This window comes from Heptranchias perlo, chromosome 16 (genome assembly GCF_035084215.1).
Source record: "Heptranchias perlo isolate sHepPer1 chromosome 16, sHepPer1.hap1, whole genome shotgun sequence".
NCBI classification, from domain to species: Eukaryota; Metazoa; Chordata; class Chondrichthyes; order Hexanchiformes; family Hexanchidae; genus Heptranchias; species Heptranchias perlo.
The window spans coordinates 34825771-34845527 of NC_090340.1; the positions used below are offsets into that span (position 1 = coordinate 34825771).

General features: G+C 39.7%; 1 protein-coding gene across 3 annotated transcripts in view; it reads right to left on the minus strand.

Moving 5' to 3' along the window:
* The window catches only part of phkb (phosphorylase kinase, beta), a 258511-nt gene that overhangs the window by 71191 nt on the left and 167563 nt on the right, over positions 1 to 19757 (minus strand). For all 3 annotated transcript variants that reach the window (XM_067997927.1, XM_067997926.1, XM_067997928.1), the window contains 2 exons: positions 3788 to 3843; positions 3460 to 3553 (listed from right to left, as the gene is read on the minus strand). In XM_067997927.1, the coding sequence (XP_067854028.1) occupies positions 3460 to 3553; positions 3788 to 3843 (150 nt within the window). The remainder of the gene's footprint in view (positions 1 to 3459; positions 3554 to 3787; positions 3844 to 19757) is intronic.

A 19757-nucleotide genomic window follows, 5' to 3' on the forward strand; every position in this document is an offset into this window, starting at 1 on the left:
AAATTTTCAGATCAGTGAAAAGAAAAAGAGAAAATGCCTTCATTTATTTTGGTTAACTGTCCAAGAAGATTAATAAAAAATCACCGTTTATTGATTAAATATTTCAAGACTGCCTTTGAAATCGTGAAACAATTTTCTTCCAACTTCGAGTACGACATATCAAGCATATTGCATGTAGCTTACTGCAGTAAGCAGGAACTGATCACTATTGTGTGAGATCTTTTAAAAAGAGGCTGCATTGTGTAAAAACAAAATGTATAAATACCACACACTTAGCATTAGGGTTGCCAACTCTGGTTGGACGTATTCCTGGAGGTTTTATCACAAGACTTTCTGCCTCCAACTGCCCTGCCCGATTAAACAATCTTTTCCCCCCCATCTCCAATATTTTTATAATTAATAAATGAAAGCATTGAAAGGAAATGAAAAAATAATTTTTCTTCTGAGTTGCTCACTGTAGTGTCTAGGAGACTAATCTTTAATTCATGGAGACCCCAGGACAATCTTGGAGGGTTGGCTACTCTACTTAGCATGCATGTTGAATCACACCAGACCACACTTGACTCTGGTACACTTAAAAGGGTCTTAAAAACAGGAATCAAATACAGAACAATATATCAGTTTTTACTGCAGACAGTTTTGCATAGCTGTATTTTAGTGTTAGAATTCCTGTTATGCAAAAAAGCTATGTGACATTATGAGTTATGACAGCTTTCCAATATTATAGTATTTTACTGCACAATGTAGAGAGAGAGGGTTCTAAAGTTAACATAGGTGTGCCCATTCAATTTAGCAGTGCAGAGCCATGTCCGATCTACATGGGAGTTTGGGCCACTGCTTAACTGGTCTGGGCCTTTTTTATTACACAACCCTGGTGGCCGCCTAAAATGTGCACAGGCCTCATTTTGATATTGAAATCAAAATTTCACTCATTTGAGATCTAGACTCCTAAACTTGTTTGTCTTAGTCGGAGCTTACGACGTGCAAGCTCCAACTGGCATTTCTGGGTCTTGAGCAGCCAAACCAGTGGTTCTTAAAGGGACCGCTGGAGGCCGCTCAGAAATCTCCCCCAAAATTACCTCTGGACCTCGGCGCAGGCCGCAATTCTTAAGACCCTGTAGTAAAAATACATATGATAAACAAAAGTTTTATATAAAAGGGTAAAATCAGCTGAAGCAAAAAGGGCTACTGAGGTTCACCTTGTTCAAGACAACAAAAAAAGAACAGATCCCCATAGCAACTTGCAGAACCTGGCTCCAGACCAGATGAAGTTCTACCTAACTTGACTACATTAAAGACACTGAAAGAAAACAAATGCAGTGCTAATCAATCCTGGGTTGTACTTGAAGAACCCTATTATTGGCAAGCAACTGCCCCAGAGGTGTGATTCAAAAATAAAACCACTATTAAAAATCCAACCATGTGGAGGAAGGGTTCTCTACCTCACTGCTTCTTGCAGATTGCTTCTGAACACACGAGAAAACACACATGCTGCACCACAAACCATGTCCATTAAGATATTTAGAGAGCCTCGACAAGCCTGAGCCAAGCATGACTTTATATAAACATTCATTAAGGAGTTAGTCTGGGATAGATCTTTGTTTTCCAAAAGGGTATGCATTCTGGGGAGTCAGAGGGTGTTTTTTTTTATTGTTGTTAAAGCAATTCTAAATCGTGCATGGAACAAAGAGGTTGTTTAATTCTAATGTCGGGTTTTTTTCTAGTATATAATAAATGATTGGGCTAGAATTTGCTGGAACGGTGCATCTCAAAGCGTGCCCGGTCATTTAGATCTTTTCCTGCATCCTTCAGCTCAAAATTTTTTTACCCTGTAAGTTGCTGGAAGTGCAAGCTGATAATGGAGCAGCGAGGGCAACAGGGCATCTGGGACTTGTTGAACGACCGGCCCAATAGTGTATCTCTTTAACCAATGAGATTTCAGGATTGAGAGACAATCAGAGAAAGGTCTGATGAGGACAGTGAATTAAATGTCATCTCAGGTACAGAAAGAGAAATAAAGAGAGGGAAAGAAAGATTAGATTGAGAGAGAAAAGAGAGACAGAAAGGAAAAGTAAGAAAAAAAAATCAAAACATTAAAAATGTGACATTTTAAAAATCTCCACCAACAATTCACTACCTGAAGGAATGAGACACCAACTTAATTGTTCACTTTCTGGGCCAGAGAGGTTTATTGGCTATCATTAAGAGTATTTACACTATTAATTACAAGACTTAACTTTCTGTGGAGAGTTTAATTGGCAATTAACGTGCAAATGCAGCAACTTCATGACTCCCATGAGGAGGTTAAGAGCGAGATGCCGTTTTGTACCCATTCTCAATTCATGGGGTATCTCTTCCTCGTTGCTGGCTGATTTGCACATCAGATGCCGTTATTTTTTCAGCAAATTGTGGCCCAAAGTTTTCTTTACAAGGCCATGGTTTATGCCTGGAGTTTCTCATTAGGATAAAAAGCCCATTAAATTAAATATAACATTTAAATCGTGTGGAGATAAAAAGGCATTTCCCCAAATTAAAGTATAAAATCACATTCCGCCTTTTGTCCCTACAATCCCAACAGGCGAGCTGCATCAGGGCGCCGCTGCTCGCCTGATTTATTCTGATGAGGCCAGAGAACAAATTTGCTTTGATCCTCGGGCCTCTCTGTTCTGGCGCGATGTTGCTGCGTGTCATCAGAATCAGGTCCAGTTTGGGGCGCTAAGGAATTTAGGCACCGGAATCCTTTAAGTTGAAAGAAAAAAAAATGGACCTATACTTTGAGATGCTCACTATAATACACAATACGCCACAAGACAGAACAGAATCCTCTAATGACATGTTAAAATGGGGATATATTTCATTCAATCAGGGTTTGATAGAATCAAATCAACAAAGATGTTTTTTGGGGGAGATACTAAAATTATTTTAGACTTGGATGTTCTGAAAAATATCTTCATTTCAGCTCATTGGAAGTGTAATTTTATTCATCACAGCTTTTAAGTGAGATTCACTTCTTAAACCCTGTCACGTAAACCTGTTTTACATCATTATAATTACATTTTTCATGCAGATTACCCCTTTGCTCATTGACATTCAGCACAAATGGATGAGACACCATTTTAACACATAATTTATATATTTTTTAAAAGGATATTAGGTCAAACTTTTGGAAAATGACAACAAATAGTGTATTTGTTTAAATCAACTTCTAGAAAAATAAAAAATAATAGTAGTGGCTTCATGCCGATATTTATCACTGCTGTTGTTGAATCAGATGACTGCTGTCACTTATGATACTTAAGAGGTCATGCTCGAAGTGGAATCTCAGTTGCACAGCTGTATAACAACATCTCCATATGCAACACTACAACTGAACATCTTCAGTGTAGCAGCGCTCCAAAAGCTACACAGCTTTTTGCAATACAATTGTTGAAACAGAAGCTGTTATTATATGCTGTTTACCTTTATAAGCTCCTGTTGAGGCCATATTTGGATGGGTTCTACTTGCTGAGGGGTCTGGGTCTGTATTCCATAGGTGTTGAGAAAAACTTGCAGGCTACAAACACAGAATGGTCATTTTTATATTAATGCAACATATGCTAGTAAAAATCCTGTAAAATGCCATATTTGATTTTTTAATGCAAGTTAATAATGCCTAAGACACAAATTATAACTAAATTAGCATTCTCAGTGTGCCTGCTGTATAATCTCTTGGCTAAAGAACAAATAAATACTTTAGATGAGGCAGAGGCTTATAATAGCCTATCCAATGGGCTATAGCAACACATACCGCTGGCTTTCAGCAATCAGGGACACATGAACTACCACATCGTTTTCCAAAAGACCCTGAAAGACACAATAAAAATGGATAAATGTCAAACATCAAGCGGATTATTAAAAAAAACTATCAACTTAGAAAAAGAAGCAAGACTAGTAAAAAGGAACAAAATAAAATATATTGATTAGTTTGTTTCTTTACACTATTCTACCACCTTGTAATCAATCCAATTTTGCTGACAGAGCAATGCAACACTCTACAGCTAAAACCCATTAATCTAACAACTACTCAAAGGGGTTGATTGTCAATGGTATTTTGTATGATGCATAACTTGGGTGTTCAGTGCAATACATTCTCCTATTGCTATCAGTGGAATGTCACGGTAAGGTTCTGAATGTAATGGTCCAAAGCAAATACCATTTATAATATACTATACATTATTCACAAGCTTTTGCTGCAGCAATAAACGTAAAGGTGCAGCATTACAGGATTTCAATATGTTTCATACAGAAATTGTCTTATATTGATGTTGAAGAAACTTTGCTAAAACAGGTCACCCAAAAGTACAATTATCATAATGGACCAATACTCTATACAATATCATTTCTCAGTGATACAATCCCTAGCATTTCCAAGATTCTGAACAGATACTGTTAACTGTAAAATTTTACAATTCCAGTTTACTTGGTATTGTTAACATTTTAACTCCTAGACTGTCCCATTATTATTATTAAAATTAAAATAAAAACAGAGCCACTTTAAGCATCTGTGAAACCCATGGCTACGTGGGGGGGTCCCAGGATGCTGGTGAATGATGCAGTCTAGCCCTCCACACACTAGTTGGAGCTTGTATGGCACACGGTCCACCTAGTTTTTCACGCATTTTACAGATGGGTCCTTAAACAGACGCAGGACCGTTCTTGCATATTTAAATTGATCTAACGCTGATATCAGGCAGCTGCCAGGTACGCCTAAAAACAGTGAGGACCAATATGTTTTTGTACAAATGTGATTTAATCTGCCACCGTGCAGATTAGGTGCAGGATCTCGCACCCAAAATTGGTATTCATTGCGTCCGTTTTACGCTGAAAAAATGGGCAAAACGCATACTAATTTCTACCCCAATGTGTCCAAATAATTTTATCTGAATGTGGCCCACGCAAAGTGCCAAGATGACAGATCAGGCCTACCATGTAAATTGAGTTTGCAATCCCTAACTTAGATTAATCATGTTACCTGGAGTTTTGCAATACCTGCTCTGTCATCTCTAGCACATCTCTAACTTGTGAAGCAAGCTTCCTATAATGAGGGGAGAGGTGATCACTTACCAGAGAAGACAAGTTGCCACCTCTTCCAGTACTGGTGTTTCCCTCACTTAAATAATCAAGATGTGGAGATGCCGGTGATGGACTGGGGTTGACAATTGTAAACAATTTTACAACACCAAGTTATAGTCCAGCAATTTTATTTTAAATTCACAAGCTTTCAGAAAATCTCCGAAAGCTTGTGGAAGGAGAAAATCTCCGAAAGCTTGTGAATTTAAAATAAAATTGCTGGACTATAACTTGGTGTTGTAAAATTGTTTACAATTAAATAATCAAATGATGTAGTAAAGGAAGATGCTGCTAGTACTTTGTTTTTAGTAGTTTCTTCTTCTTTAATGCATGTATTTTATATCTCGGACGCCAGGGGGCAGTGTGCAATTCATTATCTGAGACAAACAGTTCCTGTTTATTTGTCACTTCAAAAATAATCCTGATAAATTATTCTCCTACTTTCTCCCTATAAGATATCTTATGGTTCCATTTCAAAACAAATCAATCAACATATTCAGAAATACTCTTAAAGTACTGTGTCATTTTGTTCGTGTTGATTTCCAATAATGGTTCAGACTTTTCAGTTTTGACAGCTCTATGTTGACATGGATGAACATTACTGTTTAAGTTAATTTTCTGGTGTTTAGTCTTAATTGTATCCATATGATTTATATCAATTAGTGTTAATTGTATTTAGGTAATGCATATCAATTTGGAACTCTCTTGTATCCATTTATATCAGAGTTTATCTAGGGATTGCACAGTGGGTAATGTGGATCTCTGTGAATAAAGGCTTGGAAGCAACTGAAGACCAGGCTCTAGTATTCTGTCCTTCACCTTCTGGCTATCCAATTTATTACATTTAGTTTGAAAGCTAAGAGTGAAAATTCACAGGCAATTGCTGGAACTCCTTGCTGGGGCTCTTAAGATCCTACGGCCAACTCCAGGAAAAATGATTTTACACTTCAATTTTACATCATGCCTTTGGTTTACCTTTTCAAAGCTTAAAAAAATTCTCACAAAAGAATGCACTACACCATAACAGAAAAAGTAAATAGGGCAGGAGCAATACTCAATCTCTTTCATCATCTAGTCACATATTTTAGTATTTTTGTGCCTACACGTCAGGATTTTTGTGCATTCTTCAGGATCAGAGTTTCAAAAGTATGATACAACAGCAATATAAACATAGTAACTTACGGGGCATTCTTTCTCAACTTCAACAAAAACTAATTCTGGTCTCAAACTAACAAAAAAAGTGGGAATGTATGTGTCTGCTCAGAACACTCATCATTGGTAGTAGAGGGATGAAAACAAAAAACTTAGAAGTAAATAGTCTAATTCCATTCTGTAGGTCAGATCTGCTCTACTGCTTAAGAATAAGAGTAGTCAAAATCCCAGAACAAAATCAGTGAGGCAAGTGCACAATCTTATGTGGATCCAAAGTTTAACTCAAAGTTAAAGCAGACCTTCCCAAAACAAAGCCAATGGCTGTGAAGGAATGCAGCAAGAACAATGAAGCAATTCTTTCACTCAGACTGCATGAAGTTTGCTAGCAAATATCAATAATTGAAGAGTACTCTTGGAGTAAAGACCAGTCAGCACGCTCCTTCCAAATCTGTCCTATGGTTCAACGATACCAATTTAAGTGCCCGAGGAAATGCTCTGTAAATTTCTCCTTGAGCCTCAAAAGCAATTCATTAAAATTCTATAATATCTATGTATACTTATAGCTCCACTATTCAACCAAAGCCAGTTACTAGCCAAAAAAAGAAGAATTATTGTGTTTGCATTTAGTTTAAAAGTTATGAAATGAAAGGCAAAACTGGGGTAGGAGTCTAGGAAGGAGCTGTTAATGCAAAGAATTCTCTTCTGCAAGTCTTTGAGTAGAATTCAAGGAATTCATTACCCTTTGAAATAGCAAATAGATTCACAAACTTTACATGCACATATGCACATCTATGACTAAGCTTAACTGATCTTAAGGCCATCTCTGAACAAGAACTATAAATGCATGTCGGGAACTCCATACCAGAAATAAAAAAATTATATAAGATATGGGTCACTTGGAAATTCAAAATTATAACATTATGTACTCTCTAGGTATCTCAATGATAAAGCAGGGTAATAAATAATGAGAAAATGTTCTTCTATCAACAGCTCTTTTTTTTATTCGTTCACGGGATGTGGGCGTCGCTGGCGAGGCCAGCATTTATTGCCCATCCCCAATTGCCCTCGAGAAGGTGGTGGTGAGCCGCCTTCTTGAACCACTGCAGTCGGTCATCTTTGGTAACACTCATCACTCTCCTACAATCCTAACTAGATATTTAATCAGGTCTTCTTTTGAAGGAGCTAATCTTCAGGACTTTGGTCAAAATATTGAGGTTAAACTGCATCACAAATTACATTAATAGCATTAATACAGCAATAGCACAATGTAAATAAATAGGAATATGTTTATATTCGGATACAATGAGCTGACAGTGACATGCTAAGATGAATCTATAATTTCATACAAAATATGTCCTTATTTTTGTTATAAGACGACTAGATTGCTTAACTTCTTAACATTCTATTTGATAATGTACATTTACCAAACTTCATAACCCATTATATCAGGAACAATGCTGGCAACTGAGAATCCTGGCATAATGAGATTTAACACTCAGATTAAACAATACTTGCAGGGATTTGAGGAAGTATCAAATCTTCGAAGAAATTGTCATTTTCAATTACCAGGGGTATACTACCTCTCCTTGCTTCTGAGAAAACAGGTTCAATAGCTCTGGAAAGTGTCACAAGAATATTATTAATAGAGTGCTGAGTGCTTAGGACTATTCATGTTGTAGTCAAAGAGATTTCACAGTTTACCATTATCAGCAGTTGCATTCTCTCCCTGAAAAACTTTCAGAGACTCATGAGATGAGAATGAAGATATGGAAAATTGCGCTTTCATGACAGGAAGGAGTTGTTTATGCAAAGAACACCTTTCTGCAGGTCTTTGAGTAGAACTGATGGAGTTCACTATTCTTTGAAATGTCAAAAACATACACAAATAGATGGCCAAATTGTTCAAAGATCTACAGAGCTTCGCCTGTGTAGAATCAACTGACATGAGAACATTTGTTCACACAATCAGCTAGTACATTCCAATAACTTGATTTAGATGAGTCACCTATATTGCAATGTTTAAGCCAGGCCTGTGAGCCAAATTAAACCCACTTCTCAATTATACTTGGCTCATGGATCACCATCTAATTGTTCGCCTCTACCTTACACAGAGAAGTGAGGTGAGTGTTATTAATGAAAACCGCTCAACTTTGGAAAGATCCACTGGCAGATATGACCTGCTGGTTGGGTTATGGGAATTTTTAAAAAAACTTAACAACATTGTCAGTTTTTTTGGCAAGACTTAAAGCTCCCACTCCCAGAAGCACTGCTCTCACATCCTGTAGCATGATGCATTCCTAGAAGCCAAAACAGCAGTAAAGCGAGAGAGATAAGGAGAAAAAGGAAGGGGGAGAGAGATATAGGGAGAGAAAAAGGGGGAGAGGAGGAGAGAAAGGGGGAGAGAGAGCAAGAGAGAGGGAGAGAGAGAAAGGAAAGTGAGAGGAGAGGGAGAGTGAAGTGAAGGAGGCAAATGGCATAGCCAAGAAACGCAAAAATGCAATAGTGAGTGGGACTTAAACTTAGCATTTAATCATGATTCTGATGGGCTCGAAAGCAATTTAAACAGATGTGGCCCATTCTTTAGCTGTGTCACAAAAGATGCATCCTGTTGCTTCAGAAGGTTGACAATCTCTGACCTATGTGATACTAATTCATTAACTTGAGGAACACACTGCAGGAGGAAGGAAACAAGTTCTACCTATTTTTTCAAGTAATAATTTGTAGCTGTACTTTCTCCTTGGAAAATACTATCTTGGTTACTGCCAAAGAATTGTTCCTGTTTCTGAGATGATGGCAAGACCTTGAAACATGACACACACAGAGGATTGTAAGTTGGAGTGGAGCATAAAATAACACATCATCCACAAGGTAAAAGGAACGTTTCATCCAAAATTTAATGAATAGGGGCCAGTAAGCAAGGAGATGCAACTGGAGGTACCTTAGGCGTAACATATACGATACTTAGCCTTTTTGTTCTACATACAGCTGAACTTCATTAATGTCTCTAGGTGAAGCCAGTGACAGGTTGGAACTGCCTGTAAATAGTCAAGAAAGTGATTACTTGGAGATTTTGCAACTTGATGTGCTTAAAAATAGCAAACTTTTTGTGGATGCCCCCAAGATGCAGATGTAAAGGCTTAAACTCACTTGCGGACGTCTGTCGTCTGTCCACTTACAGCAATGTTTCTAAGTGCCTAAAGGCAGCTTTATAAACTATAATTCAGAGATTTCTCTCTGGCTAAGATGTGGTCCACGACTTTTAATGGAGCAGTGAATGATAGGGCCTGGGGATTGTGCTGGAAGGCCAAAGTTAAACAAAGATGTTATGTTGTAATGCTCAGCCCCAGATGCAATGCAAAAATGGCAACTCTGAATTGGGAAGCAACAACTACAAGATCATTTTAAAAAATAATCTTGACTCTCAAAAAAAGCTGGAACACATTAGAGGCATATGTTTGTAATGAACATCAACAACAACTTGCATTCATATAGCACCTTTAACATAGTAAAACATCCCAAGTCGCTTCACAGGAGCAATTTTCAAACAAAATTTGACATCGAGCCACCTAAGGAAGATATTAGGACATGGTAGGTTTTAAGGACTGTCTTAAAGGAGGAGAGAGAGGCGGAATATAATGTGGGAAAATGTGAAGTCGTCCACTTTGGGAGGAAAAATAAAAAAGCAAAATATTATTTGAATGGAGAAATACTACAAAATGCTGCGGTACAGAGGGATCTGGGTGGCCTTGTACATGAAACACAAAAAGTCAACATACAGGTGCAGCAGGTAATCCGGAAGGCAAACGGAATATTGGCCTTTATTTCAAGAGGGATGGAGTATAAAAGCAGGGAAGTAATGCCACAACTGTACAGGGTGCTGGTGAGACCACACCTGGAGTGCTGCATACAGGCCTGGTGCCCTTATTTAAGGAAGGATATACTTGCATTGGAGACAGTTCAGAGAAGGTTCACTAGGTTGATTCCGGGTATGGAAGGGTTGTCTTATGAGGAAAGAATGAACAGGTTGGGCCTATACTCATTGGAGTTTAGAAGGATGAGAGGAGACCTTATTGAAACATACAAGATTCTGAGGGGACGGATAGGGTAGATGCTGAGAGGATGTTACCCCTCATGGGGGAATCTAAAACTAGGGGCATAGTCTCAGAATAAGGGGTCGCCCGTTTAAGACGGAAATGAGGAGGAATTTCTTCTCCCAGAGGGTCGTGAATCTTTGGAATTCTTTACCCCAATAAGCTGTGGAGGCTGAGTCATTGAATACATTCAAGGGTGAGTTAGACAAATTTTTGATCAGCAAGGGAGTCAAAGGATATGGGGAAAAGGCAGGAAAGTGGAGTTGAGGTAAAAATCAGATCAGCCATGATCTCATTGAGTGGCAGAGCAGGCTCATGGGGCCGAATGGCCTACTCCTGCTCCTATCTCTTATGGTCTTATGGAGAGGTTTACGGAGGGAAATTCCAGAGCTTAGGACCTAGGCAGCTGAAGGCATGGCCGCCAATGGTGGAGCGATTAAAATTGGCGTTGTGCAAGAGGCAAAAATTGGAGAAGCGCAGAGATCTCGGAAGGTTGTAGGGCTGGAGGAGGTTACAGAGGTAGGGAGGGATAAGGCCATGGAGGGATTTGAAAACAAGGATGAGAATTTTAAAATCGAGGCTTTCCCAGACCAGGAGCCAATGTAGGTCAGCGAGCACAGGGGTGATGGGTGAATGGTACTTGGAGCGAGTTAGGATAATGTCCAATATTAACACTCCATGCAGTAAGAAGTATCCTCAAAAACAAATCAGCATAGTACTTTGGGATGCGAGGGTAAGGATTGCCTAAGAATACAAGAACAATGCTGGGTTTTACTGCCTCCATTCAAAAAAATCTTCCTGGACTAGGGGAGCTAGCTATTTATTTTATGGTAATCCCAGAAGACTAAAATGGGTGGTCACCCAGTAAATGTTCAAAACAATATTTTTTTTGGTGTTTCAACTTTATCGCCAGGCTTTTATAAAAAAAAACTTCTAAATTGATTTTTTTTTTATTTGTTCATGGGATGTGGGCGTCGCTGGCGAGGCCGGCATTTATTGCCCATCCCTAATTGCCATTGAGAAGGTGGCGGTGAGCCGCCTTCTTGAACCGCTGCAGTCCGTGTGGTGAAGATTCTCCCACAGTGCTGTTAGGAAGGGAGTTCCAGGATTTTGACCCAGCGACGATGAAGGAACGGCGATATATTTCCAAGTTGGAATGGTGTGTGACTTGGAGGGGAACGTGCAGGTGGTGTTGTTCCCATGTACCTGCTGCTCTTGTCCTTCTAGGTGGTAGCGGTCGCGGGTTTGGGTGGTGCGGTCGAAGATTTGAGCACAATTATTATGTATTTAAAACACTGTTGTTTGTTCAAAAATGGTTTAGGGCACAAGATGTTTTAGGAACATAGGAACAGGAGTAGGCCATTCAGCCCCTCATGCCTGCTCCGCCATTTGATAAGATCACGGCTGATCTGTGATCCAACTCCATATACCTGCCATTGGCCAATATCCCTTATACCTTTGATTGCAAAAAGCTATCTATCTCAGATTTAAATTTAGCAATTGAGCTAGTATCAATTGCCGTTTGCGGAAGAGAGTTCCAAACTTCTTTTGAAAGAAAGTCTCAATAACTTATATCAGTTCACATGGCATGATATTTCTACTCCTAATATATTAATTAAAAAATCAACATGCCCTAATAACAGTGTGATTCTACCATCAACACTCTGCCAAATAAAAATACATGAGGATCACCAGGGATATTGAAAATGGTCAGTGAGCAGGCTATAGTTGCATATACAACCTGAACCCCTTTTTCAGATAACTGGCACAGTGGTAGAGGCAATCCCCTCACTGTGATACATTCCCCAACTGCTCATATAAGGCAAAACAACTACTCTTGGAGTGGAACAGGTTAACATTATTTTAATTAAATGAAAAGCAGGAGAGATAAGGGTACAATTACAAAGCCATTTAAAATAAAATATGGCTCATTGGAATCACTCTCACCTCTCAGTCAGGAGGTTGTGGGTTCAAGTCCCACTCCAGAGACTTGAGCACAACATCTAGGCTGACACTCCAGTGCAGTACTGAGGAAGTACTGCACTGTCAGAGGTGCCAACTTTTGGATAAGGTGTTAAACCGAGGCCCTCTCAGGTGGATGTCAAAGTTCCCATGGCACTATTTCAAAGAAGAGTAGGGGAGTTCTCCCTGGTGTCCTAGCCAATATTTATCCCTCGACCAACAAACAGATTATTTGGTCATTATCAGATTGTTTGTGAAACCTTGCTGTGCACAAATTGGCTGTCACATTTCCTAAATTACAAAAGTAACTACACTTCAAAGTACTTAATTGGTTGTAAAGCACTTTGGGACATCCTGAGGTCATGAAAGGTTCGATATAAATGCAAGTCTTTCTTTTTCTTTTAGTTTATGGCACCGTAACTCAAGAATCAGATATCAATACAGAATGTTAATAGGGAAAACACAATCTGTTGATAATACAATCCACACCACTAAAGTGTCCACATTTAAAAAGAGTAGTCGCTTATAGGCCAAAAAGGGATAACCATTATATCAAAAAGATGCCCTTATTCTGACCTAAATGTGCATCTTTTATTGTCAACAAATGTAGCACAAACAGCAGAAATAACTTCTACATATAGCTATTTGCTCTTAGAATTTTTAGATGTTGTATACTCTATAGTGGGGCATAATGCTCTGCTCATACAATGCTTCTAAACTATTGTTCTTACAATAAGCAAGTTAATTTATTTGCATGTTTACAATATTTGGTTGCCACTGCTGTATACTCAATCCGGTACTACTGATGAGTTTATGTCCAAGCTATAAATGTATTAATCAGCCCTACTATTAGAAAAACAAGCATCACAGGAGTTACGTTAATAAATTTGTAAGGATATTCACAGATCATAACATAATAAGGATTAAAATAAAGATTGAGACGGACATAAGTAAGACAAAGACCAAAGTAATAATTGGAAAAAAGCTGATTTTCAGGGGATAAGAATGGAACTAGGGAAAATAAACTGGAAACATTTACTGACAAAGAAATAGAACAGCAGTGGGAACCATTTAAAAAGGTGATCAATAGAGTCCAAGAGAAATATAACCCACTAAAAAACAAGAACAAACTAGCCAGTAATGACACACCATAGATGAATAAAGAAATAGGGCAAAATTGAAACTAAAGAAAAAGGCATACATTAAGTACATAGACAACAAAGGAAAGGATGACAAAAGGGAATACGAACAGGTTAGGAAAGAAGTAAAAGAAAACAATTAGGAAGGCAAGAGAAACTATGAAATTTAATTATCAAGGAATATAAAAAAAAGTAAAGTATTCTACAGACACATAAATAACAAAAGAAAAATTAGGATAGGGATAGGGCCACCAACGGATACACACGATAAACTCACAGGTAATGATAGCGAAATGGCAGAAATATTAAATAATTACTTTGCCTCAGTATTTATTTATCAGGGAGACTAACATGATGGGCAGGACATTATATCTTTTTTGATCACTTCTTCTAAAGACATTTAAGATAGAAAGAGGGGAGATAATTGATAAACTAATCAAACTTAGAGAGGATTAAACCCCTGGTGCGGATGGATTGCATTAGAAAAGGGAATAGTGCCAGAGGACTGGCGGACAGCTAATGTGATTCCTATATTTAAAAAGGGAGACAGAACAAGCTCAGGGAACTATAGACCAATTAGCTTAACATCAGTGGTGGGAAATATAATGGAATCCTTAAGAAAGAAAGACAGACTTGCAATAAAAACAGCATGCTGGAAATACTCAGCGAGTCAAGCAGCATCTGTGGAGAAAGAAGCAGTTGACATTTCAGGTTGATGACCATTCAAGAAAGACTTGTATTTATATACCGCCTTTCACATCATCAGGACGTCCCAAAGCGCTTCACTGCCAATTAAATACTTTTGAAGTGTAGTCACTGTTGTAATATAGGAAATATGGCAGCCAATTTGCGTACTGCAAGGTCCCACAGACAGCAATGTGATAATGACCAGATAATCTGTTTTGAAGTGTTGGTTGAGGGATAAATATTGGCCAGAACTCCCCTGCTCTTCTTCAAAATAGTGCCGTGGGATCTTTTATGTCCACCTGAGGGGGCAGACAGGGCCTCCAACAGTGCAGCAATCCCTCAGTACTGCAGTGAAGTGTCAGGGTAGTTTCTGTGCTCAAGTCCCTGGAGTGGAACCCATGACTTTCTGACTCATAGATTCATAGAATGGTTACAGCACAGGAGGAGGCTATTTGGCCCATCGAGCTGTGCCAGCTCTTTGTAAGAACAATCCAGTTAGTCCCATTCCCCCGCTTTTACCCCTGCAAATTTTTTCCCTTCATGTATTTAACCAATTCCTTTTTGAAAGCCACGATTGAATCTCCTTCCACCACCCTTTCAGGCAGCGCATTCCAGATCATAACGACTCGCTGCGTAAAAAAGTTTTTCTTCATGTCGCCTTTGGTTCTTTTTCCAATCACCTTAAATCGGTGTCCTCTGGTCCTCGATCCGTCCACCAATGGGAACAGTTTCTCTTCATTTACGTTATCTAAACCCTTCATGATTTTGAACACATCTATCAAATCTCCTCTTAACCTTCTCTGCTCTAGGGAGAACACCCCAGCTTCTCCAGTCTATCCAAGTAACTGAAGTTCCTCATCCCTGGAATCAGTCTAGTAAATCTTTTCTGCACCCTCTCTAAGGCCTTCACATCCTTCCTAAAGTGCGGTGCCCAGAATTGGACACAATACTCCAGTTGTGGCCAAACTAGCGTTTTATAAAGGTTCAACATAACTTCCTTGCTTTTGTACTCTATGCCTCTATTCATAAAGTCCAGGATCCCGTATGCTTTTTTGACTGTTTTCTCAACCTGTCCTGCCACCTTCAAAGTTTTGTGCGCCCCTTTTAGTACTGTACCATTTAGTTTATATTGCATCTCCTCCTTCTTCCTGCCAAATGTATCACTTCGCACTTCTCTGCGTTAAATTTCATCTGCCATGTGTCTGCCCATTCCGGCCTGTCTATGTCCTCTTAAAGTCTATTGCTATACTCCTCACTGTTTACTACACTTCCAAGTTTTAAGTCATCTGCAAATTTTGAAATTGTGGCCTGTACACCCAAATCCAAGCCATTAATCTATATCAAAAAAGCAGTGGTCCTAGTACTGACTCATGGGGAATACCACTATACACCTTCCTCCAGTCCAAAAAACAACCGTTCACCACTACTCTGTTTCTTGTCACTTAGCCAATTTTGCATCCATGCTGCCACTGCCCCTTTTATTCCATGAGTCTAAATTTTGCTAAGCCTATTATGTGGCACTTTATCAAACACCTTTTGAAAGTCCAAATACATATCAACTGCAATGCCTTCATCAACCCTCTCTGTTACCTCAACAAAAAACTCAATCAAGTTAGTTGAGCACGATTTGCCTTTAACAAATCCGTGCTGGCTTTCCTTAATTAATCCACTCTTGTCTCAGGGGCACCTGACTCAGGGGCAAGAGTGCTACCAACTGAGCCATGGCTGACACAGTTTATTCAAAGATGTAATAGAAAAACATCTAGAAACCGAAAATATAATAAAGAATAGTCAGCACGGATTTCAAAAGGTAAGGTCATGCTTGACCAACCTTATTGAATTCTTTGAAGAAGTAGCAGAAAGAGTAGACAAGGGTATGGATTTCCAAGAGGCCTTCGATAAGGTATCACATCATAAACTCATGACTAAGGTCAGAGCATGTGGAGTCAGGGAACAAGTAGCCAAATGGATAGCAAGCTGGATACAAAACAGAGGACAGAAAGTAGGGGTTAAACGCAGTTACTCAGACTGGCAAAAGGTGGGAAGTGGTGTTCCACAAGGATCGGTGCTGGGACCACTGTTGCTCGCCATTTACATAAACGATTTGGACTTGGTAATCGGTAGTACGATTTAAAAATTTGCAAACAACACCAAATTGGGAGGTACAGTTAATACTGAGGAGGAGTGTGACAAAATACAGGAAGACATTAATAAACTTGCAGAATGGGTGTGTAATTGGCAAATGAACTCCATTATAGATAAGTGTGAGGTGGTACGTTTTGGTAGGAAGAATAAGAAGGTCACATACTCCTTGGAAAATAAAAGTCTAAATGGGGTATCGGAGAAGAGGGATTAGGGGATATATATACACAAATCACTAAAAGTAGCGATGCAGGTTAAAAGACCATAAAAAAAGCAAACCAAGCACAGAATTATGTTAAACTTGTATAGAACCTTAGTTAGATCACACTTGGAGTACTGTGAACGGTCTTGATCTCCATATCAACCTGTGACTCCACTTTCAAGGAGCTATGAACCTGTACTCCTAGATCTCTTTGTTCTATAACTCCTAGTCAAAAAGAAGGAGGCATATGACATGCACAGGCAGCTGGGATCAAGTGGATCCCTTGAAGAGTATAGAGATTGCCGGAGTAGAGTTAAGAGAGAAATCAGGAGGGCAAAAAGGGGACATGAGATTGCTTTGGCAGATAAGGCAAAGGAGAATCCAAAGAGCTTCTACAAATACATAAAGGGCAAAAGAGTAACTAGGGAGAGAGTAGGGCCTCTTAAGGATCAACAAGGTCATCTATGTGCGGAACCACAAGAGATGGGTGAGATCCTGAATGAATATTTCACATCGGTATTTACGGTTGAGAAAGGCATGGATGTTAGGGAACTTGGGGAAATAAATAGTGATGTCTTGAGGAGTGTACATATTACAGAGAGGGAGGTGCTGGAAGTCTTAATGCGCATCAAGGTAGATAAATCTCCGGGACCTGATGAAATGTATCCCAGGACGTTATGGGAGGTTAGGGAGGAAATTGCGGGTCCCCTAGCAGAGATATTTGAATCATCCACCGCTACAGGTGAGGTGCCTGAAGATTGGAGGGTAGCAAATGTTGTGCCTTTGTTTAAGAAGGGAGGCAGGGAAAAGCCTGGGAACTACAGACCAGTGAGCCTGACATCTGTAGTGGGTAAGTTGTTAGAGGGTATTCTGAGGGACAGGATCTACAGGCATTTGGAGAGGCAGGGACTAATTAGGAACAGTCAGCATGGTTTTGTGAGAGGAAAATCATGTCTCACGAATTTGATTGAGTTTTTTGAAGGGGTAACCAAGAAGATAGATGAGGGCTGTGCAGTAGACGTGGTCTACATGGACTTCAGCAAAGCCTTTGACAAGGTACCGCATGGTAGGTTGTTACATAAGGTTAAATCTCATGGGATCCAAGGTGAGGTAGCCAATTGGATACAAAATTGGCTTGACAACAGAAGACAGAGGGTGGTTGTAGAGGGTTGTTTGTCAAACTGGATGCCTGTGTCCAGCGGTGTGCCTCAGGGATCGGTGCTGGGTCCGCTGTTATTTGTTATTTATATTAATGATTTGGATGAGAATTTAGGAGGCATGGTTAGTAAGTTTGCAGATGACACCAAGATTGGTGGCATTGTGGACAGTGAAGAAGGTTATCTAGGATTGCAACGGGATCTTGATAAATTGGGCCAGTGGGCCGATGAATGGCGGGTATAATTTTGTCTTTTAAAAAGCATTTGGACAGTTACATGGGTAAGATGGGTATAGAGGGATATGGGCCAAGTGCAGGAAATTGGGACTAGCTTAGTGGTATAAACTGGGCGACATGGACATGTTGGGCCGAAGGGCCTGTTTCCATGTTGTAACTTCTATGATTCTATGATTATGTAAAGGATACAGAGGCACTGGAGAAGGTGCAAAACAGATTTACTAGGATGATACCACAGCTGAGAGGTTATACCTATCAGGAATACCTATGAGGGTATGCTAGCATGGTGGTTATGTTACTGGACTAGTAATCCAGAATCATGAGTTCAAATCCCGCCATGGCAGCTGGGGAATTTAAATTCAATTAATTAAATAAAAATCTGGAATTTAAAAAAAACTAGTATCAGTAATGGCGGATTGTGGTTCACTAATGCCCTTTAGGGAAGGAAACCTGCCATCCTTACCCGGTCTAGCCTTTATGTGACTCCAGACCCACAGCAATGTGGTTGATTCTTAATCGCCCTCTGAAATGGCCTAGCAAGCCACTCAGTTCAAGAAGGCGACTCACCACCACCCTCTGAAGGGCAATGAGGGATGGGCAATAAATGCTAGCCTTGCCAGGATTGCCCACATCCCATGAACGAATAAAAAAAGGAAAGATTGAGCAGGCTGGGGCTCTTTTCTTTAGAAAATAGTGGTCTTTAAGATAATGAAAGGGTTTGATAGGGTAAATGTGGAGTGTTTCCATTTGTGGGGGAGACCAGAACCAGGGGTCATAAATATAAGATGGTCACTAATAAATTCAATAGGGAATTCAGGAGAAACCCCTTTACTCAGAGAGTGGTTAGAATGTGGAACTCGCTACCACAAGGAGTAGTTGTGGCGACTAGCACAGATGCATTTAAGGGGAAGCTAGATAGCCACATGAGGTAGAAAGGAATAGGTGGTTATGTTGATCGGGTTGGATGAAGAAGGGTGGGAGGAGGCTTGTGTGGAGCATAAACACCGGCATGGACCTGTTGGCCGAATGGCCTTTTTCTCTGCTGTATATTCTATGTAATTCTATGTGATTACACACTAGGCCTTTCCATTAATAACATTTACTATGAATGGACAAAACCTCTGGAGAGGTACACTCAAAGGACTAAATATGGGAAAAAAATAATGCTCACCAACACACAATATTCCAAAAATGGTCTTCTTAGCCAGCATTCTATTGCAAGAATGCGCTGTTAAGATCCGTGTATTACAATATCCAACAAGATCTGGTCACTAAGTTGAATGATCTTCAATTGCAAAGGCCAAGATTTGTTTTTTGCAACTTTGATCATTGCATATCTCTCAACACGGAGGCCCCGATTCTAAAAGGATAGCAATGGTGCGTGCAAGCCCCAGGGAGGGTGGTGCACCGCAAGAGTCCGTGGACATGGAGGCCCTGCCGATCTTAACGGTCGGGATTCGTTAACATAAAAATTCCTGAAGTCCTGCCTGATACCCCATCAGATCCACTACGTGGGTGAGAGGGGGAATTTGACGGCAGGAGGTCGCAGCTGGGGACCCATGGGAACAGTCCCCGGTAGTCAGTGGGGTCTGGAGGTGATTGGGATGAGGTTCCAATGTAATGAGCATCTGGTGCCATCCTCATCTCCTGTTTCTAAGTTAGAGAATGGGAATTATCTCTAGCTTTATTATGTTTTGGGTAAAGATAAGAGTTACTGACATCTCGGAGGCAACTAATCATGAGGGAAGTTGTAAAGTCAGATGTTGTGTGTATAAGAGAGTAGGAGTGATGGCAGCCCCATGAGACAGAGAGGATGATTGAGGGAGGCCAATATAGAGCTAATTATGTCTAAAACATATAAAGATGGGAGCTTCTTCATA